The 6,036-nt window shown below is 36.6% G+C and overlaps 1 protein-coding gene across 1 annotated transcript; it reads left to right on the top strand.

Annotated features, from left to right (window-relative positions):
* Positions 1–160: 160 nt before the first annotated feature.
* bcs1l (BC1 (ubiquinol-cytochrome c reductase) synthesis-like) lies at positions 161–5,502 on the top strand. Its single transcript, XM_084122168.1, has 8 exons — positions 161–338; positions 472–862; positions 1,076–1,215; positions 1,909–2,103; positions 2,291–2,354; positions 2,722–2,894; positions 3,078–3,195; positions 5,103–5,502. Exons 2-8 carry the CDS (start codon positions 543–545, stop codon positions 5,353–5,355), a joined length of 1,263 nt encoding a protein of 420 aa, XP_083978294.1. The 5' UTR covers positions 161–338; positions 472–542; the 3' UTR covers positions 5,356–5,502.
* The last annotated feature ends 534 nt before the right edge of the window (positions 5,503–6,036 follow it).

Below are 6,036 nucleotides of genomic sequence, written 5' to 3' on the forward strand. Positions count from 1 at the left end.
GGAACTATTTTCTCGAACAACGGAAATAACACAGAGGTCGCCATGTGATTTGCCCATTTCATTTTAGTGAATCGGTTCTTTTGAACAGTTTGTCTGAAAGAACTGGTTTAAAAAAACTAATTTAAAGTAGGACTGATTTGTGAATTGGTTGAACCGAGTCATTGAAAAGATTCGACTCACCCAAAAGAGCGATTTGTTTACGCTGCAATGAAAGAGAAGGATTGCTTACTGTAGGCAGGCTCTGCTTAATTGCACTTATACCTGATGGTCACCTTTTTCGTTTTTTTAAAGTTAACAGAGAAAATGTTTGTAAAATGCGGTGTGATATTTTCACTACCGTAAGTATTGTGACTTTTTAATTCTGCAGTTATTTAAATAAAAATATAGACCTGATTAGTGAAAGCTTGTATAATGTTTTATCAGTCTCTCATTAAAATGAAAATGGTTTCACCTCATTTGCTCTGAATGCAGGATGCATATTGAATGGAAGGGACAAAAATACTTTTCCTAATTGCTTAAGAGAACCAGAAGACACCTTCATCATGACCCTGTCAGATTTCATTGGAGCCCTGAAGGACAACCCTTACTTTGGGGCAGGATTTGGGCTAGTTGGTATTGGCACAGCACTTGCAGTTGCCAGAAAAGGGGCACAGGTCGGCATGATCTTCTTTAGGAGACATTACATGATCACACTGGAGGTCCCCAGCAGAGATAAAAGTTATCACTGGCTCTTAAGCTGGATCACTAAACATGCGAAACACACCCAGCATCTGAGTGTTGAAACCTCATATATGCAGCATGAGAGTGGGCGAGTCCATACGCAGTTTGATTTCCATCCAAGTCCAGGCAACCACATCATTTGGTAAGATCACAATTTATGTAGAGATTTTTATTTTTTATATTTTTTAATATTTGTATTACTGCTGGCTGGTATCTGAGTAAGGACCCACTAGCATTACCAGTCAAATTGTAGTTCTCCTTATTATACTCCCCATTGCTACATTACTTGCTGATTTGATCTTCCTCTCAGGGATCAAAGGTATCCATCTCACTAATTGAGGCTATGTGTTTTCAGGTATGGTAGGAAGTGGATCAGAGTGGAGAGGACCAGGGAAAAGCAGATGGTGGACCTGCACACTGGAACACCCTGGGAGTCCGTCACCTTCACTGCCCTGGGCAGAGACCGCCAGATATTCTTCAACATACTTCAAGAAGGTATGTGACTGTCAGCTGAATTCTTTAGAAATGCATTGCAGCCTTAAAGGGATAGTTCACCCAAAAATGAAAGTTGTGTGTCATCATTTACTCACCTTCATGTCGTTCCAAACCCTTAAGACTTTCGTTCATCTTCGGAACACAAATGAAGATCTTTTTAATGAAATCTGAGAGATTTCTGCCCCTCCATTGACAGTCGACGCAACTACTACTTTGAAGCTTCAAAATGTTCATAAAGAGATCATAAAACTAGTACAAATTTTCTGAAGAGACACGATCGCTTTATATGATGAACAGATTTAATCTAGGCTTTTATTCACATATAAACATTGAGCTTCCTCACACAACTGATGTGTGAGTTGATGAATGTTTATATGTGAATAAAAGCCTAAATTCAATCTGATCATAATATAAAGTGATTGTGTCTCCAAATTGTGGCCTAAACCGCTCAATCCATATGGATTAGTTTTACGATCTCTTTATGAATGTTTTGAAGCTTCAAAGTGGTAGTTGTGTAGACTGTCAATGGAGGTGACAGAAAGCTCTCAAGTTTTATTAAATGATCTTCATTTGTGTTCCGAAGATGAACAAAAGTCTAATGGGTTTGGAACGACATAAGGATGAGGAAATGATGACAGAATTTTCATTTTTGTGTGAACTAACCCTTTAATGATTAATTCTGTGTCCTTGCAGCACGTGAACTTGCTTTAAAGCAGGAAGATGGCCGGACTGTAATGTACACTGCACTTGGAGCGGAGTGGAGGCCATTTGGGTTTCCGAGGCGACGACGACCCCTGTCTTCAGTAGTGCTGGAGAATGGTGTGGCGGAGAGGATTGTGGATGATGTAAAGGAATTCATAGGCAATCCTAAGTGGTACACTGACAGAGGTGAAATAGGAAATGATAATATTACTTTTCAAAAAAATCTATTTTTAAACTTCCATATCAGGACATAAGGCGTGTGCATATTTCTAATGTCACTAGAAAGCATTGTAATAAATAAAAGTATTGCTTTTGTGTTTGTTTTATGTTTCATATCTAATTTCAGTTTTGTTGTTGAATATGCTTCAATAAGGCATTCCATATAGGAGGGGCTATCTGCTGTATGGACCCCCAGGCTGTGGAAAGAGCAGCTTTATGTAAGTACAGTTACTTTCTTTATACAGAGTGTAGATTTGAACCTCACAATATTATAGTTTTTACTGAGTTCTTGAACAAATAAACTCAGCCTTGGTGAGCTTAAGAGACATCTTTCAAAAACATCAAAAAAACCTTACAGAACCCAAACTTTTTTAACAGTAGTGTCTATACCTGTAATGTTATGTATTAATCTTTAATAGTCTATGTTGCTAGATAAAATGCAAATACTGCTATTTATAGATGCAGTGAAAATAACATCTGACTTTTTTTTAAATGGTATAGTATGGCTGCAAAAAAAGCTATTTTAAACATAGAGCAAAAGTGCAATTTGGAGTCCCAAGTCTTACCATTCTGGCGGTATTTCAGAACTGCGCTGGCAGGTGAGCTGGGTTACAGCATCTGTCTGATGAGTCTCAGTGACCGCAGCCTGTCTGACGATCGCCTCAACCACCTGCTGAGTGTCGCTCCGCAGCAAAGCATCATCCTGCTAGAGGACGTGGATGCAGCCTTCGTCAGCCGGGATCTTCTGCCTGCAGAGAGTATGACTTACAGACTTCTGAATATGTTTATATGTTGAATTATAATTAAATTATAAAATAATAATAATAATAGACAATGTAATTATCAATCATGATAATCTGGGTTGGGCCCTAGCGTTAAAACAGTGGAATATTTTTGCATTTGTAATGTAATTCAAACTTCCTTGCCATGTGTTCTCACAGATCCACTGGCCTTTCAGGGCATGGGAAGGCTCACTTTCAGTGGACTTTTGAATGCTCTGGATGGAGTGGCATCTGCAGAGGCCCGAATTGTGTTCATGACAACTAATTTCATTGACAGGTAAAAGTTATTACTGCAACTTGTTCATCATGACTTATGCATTACTTATTTTGTTTGATGTTCTTTAGAATGCAAAAGAACATTCTTGCCCTTTTGCCTTTAATAATTTTAAGATTAGTGGCAATAAGGTTTGTTTTACAAAGCAAGGTAGTAATAGTCAGATATATTGGCAGATAAATTAATACTCATCAAAATATATATTAATTATATTGTATATTTAAATGGTTAGATTAAAAATCTGTCATCAATTACTCTTTTTCGTCTATTTGTGCTTGAACGGACACATAATGTAATCTAACAAAATACAAAGAGAAAATAACTTTTGCACATTAATTCTATATTTACATTTGATTATTCAATTTCTGTACCTGAATACTGTTAGATTTACCTGAAAAACATAAAGCACTGTTTATTTCATTTGTATCTTGGTTCTTGTGACTAGGTTTCAGGTTCCTCAGGAATTCAAAAACAGGAACAGAACAACTAGTAAATAGTAACATGACAGACAACTGAATAGCACTAAACACTGGGCTTAAATACACAGAAAACAAGAGAGGGTAAATTAACTAGTCACAACTGAACAGAACTAACTCAATCAGTAACCGTTGATACAAATGGGCAGGGGAAGGAGGAAGACTGAACTAATTAACACTCTGACAACAAAACACTAGAACTGAAATACACACATGAATCAAAACATGTGACCGTTCTATCATATTTATCTAATGCTTGTAATTTGTTTACTATTTTCTATGCAGATTGACTCCCATACAAAATCACCCCAATCATTCTAGAATGATCAATTCTTTCCAAATACCTATTCATCTGGTGAAACTATTTTCATATTGCAATATATATTGCAGAAAAACAAAATATTGCAATGTCAGTTTTTTTCCAATATCATGCAGCCCATTTGCAGACTTATAAGACGTTCGTTCATCTTCGGAAAACAAATGAAGATAGATCTGAGAGATTTCTGTTCCTCCATTAAAAGTGTTTTGAACCAAAATTCTGACGCTACAAAATGTTCATAAAGATATTGTAAAATAAATCCATATGAATCAAGTTAATTAATCCAAGTCTTCTGAAGAGACTCGATTGCTTTATATGATGAATGGATTTAATTTAGACTTTTATTCACATATAAACATTGATCAACGAACATGAATAGAGCACTCAAATATGGCAAATGGAAGCTCAGCATCATTTGCGTGACGCACAAGAACAAACCTCATTGGTTCTTCCCTGAAGCTCAAACATGCTGCCATGACACGTGAGACTGAGAATGAACCTTATTGGTTCTCGCACATCAAGTAAGCATGCTTAAATTAAATCTGTTTGTCATATAAAGCGTTCCTGTCTCTTCAGAAGACTTGGATTAAACCGTTTGATTCATATGGATTTATTTTAAAATCTTCTTATGAACGTTTTGAAGCGTCAGAGTTTTGTAGACTTTCAATGGAGTGACAGAAATCTTTCAGATTTCATTAAAAAATACCTCTGTGTTCCGAAGATGAACAAAAGTATTTTGGGTTTGGAATTACATGAGGGTGAGTAATTGGTGACAATTTTCATTTTGGGGTGAATTAACCCTTTAATATATAAAATATATTTAATACATAAAAATATATATTTAGTATATAGCAATCATATACATTGTAACATTTATTACACAAAATATATTTTGTTTAAAAAAAATCTAATATTCAATCAATAAAATGCTCTAGTTTCTGTTCAAATTGGTTTTTGTGTGTGCAGTCTTAATAAAATATATTTAAAAAATCCAGTAATAATGAATTGAAGTACCAGTAGTCATGAACACCTGTAACCGTGAACAGTGTGTTTTTCTTGGTATTGGTGACATGGTGTTGTTTCCATTTCTCTTTTTTCCCCTCTGTGTGCTGAAGACTTGATCCGGCTCTTGTCCGACCTGGCCGTGTTGATCTGAAGCAGTACGTGGGCCCCTGCTCTCACTGGCAGCTGACTCAGATGTTCAGGAGGTTTTACCCTCAGGAGTCTGCAGCCGAGGCTGAGAGGTTCGCCGAGCAGGCGCTGGCAGCACAAACAGACCTCAGCGCCGCTCAAGTACAAGGACACTTCATGCTCTACAAGACAGACCCGGCTGGCTCCATCAAAAACATTGCAGAGATCAAGCAGTGAAGACCTACAGAGACAATACAGACTTTTGAATGATGCAAACTGAGCAACAGGCGAGTGATAAACAGTGTGGTTGAATCATTCTTTTAAGTTTACACAGTCTGGATAAAGACTCTTCTCACATCGGAGTAATAAAATCTAACTTGTGGAAAATTTGTGTATGCCTTTGTTATTGTTACAGATGACATGCACTTATTGTCTTTGTCATTGTTTAAAGGGATGTGCTTTATTTGCAGAAATTACCAGTGAATTACGCCTCTCCTGAGATTTGCTTTTTGTATATTAATTTTTTTTTTTTTCTGGGAAAACAGCCATGGTAAACACAGGTATGTGATTTTGAAATGGTTCAAAACGTTTGTGTTTGTTCGCTACAGCCCTGTTGGAATTGGAGCAGAGGTTAATGTTTTAAAAGGGATAATTTACCCAAAATGTAAATTGTCATCGTTTCCTTACCGTCATTACCCCAGTCCAAATCTGTTTGACCTAATTTCTTTGGTGTAACGCAAAAGAAGAGATTCGCAAAAGAGGTCATCATTCACTTTCATCGTATGAAAAAGAGCAGCTTTTTTCTTCCACAGAGGAGCATGACATGAGGGTGAGTAAATCATGATGTTTTTGAGTTAAGTAAATTTCGATTTTAAATTTTGAAAATAAGTATCATTATTTTACGAGAATGGGAACAGA

Source organism: Abramis brama (assembly GCF_963993115.1).
Source record: "Abramis brama genome assembly, chromosome: 8".
NCBI classification, from domain to species: Eukaryota; Metazoa; Chordata; class Actinopteri; order Cypriniformes; family Leuciscidae; genus Abramis; species Abramis brama.

Excerpts from the sequence above, each read along its gene's own strand:
- bcs1l (XM_084122168.1), top strand. The coding sequence starts at position 543 with ATGACCCTGTCAGATTTCATTGGAGCCCTGAAGGACAACCCTTACTTT. Across the intron at positions 1,216-1,908 it reads CTTCAACATACTTCAAGAAG|CACGTGAACTTGCTTTAAAG; the intron begins GTATGTGACTGT and ends GTGTCCTTGCAG. Across the intron at positions 2,895-3,077 it reads GGATCTTCTGCCTGCAGAGA|ATCCACTGGCCTTTCAGGGC; the intron begins GTATGACTTACA and ends GTGTTCTCACAG.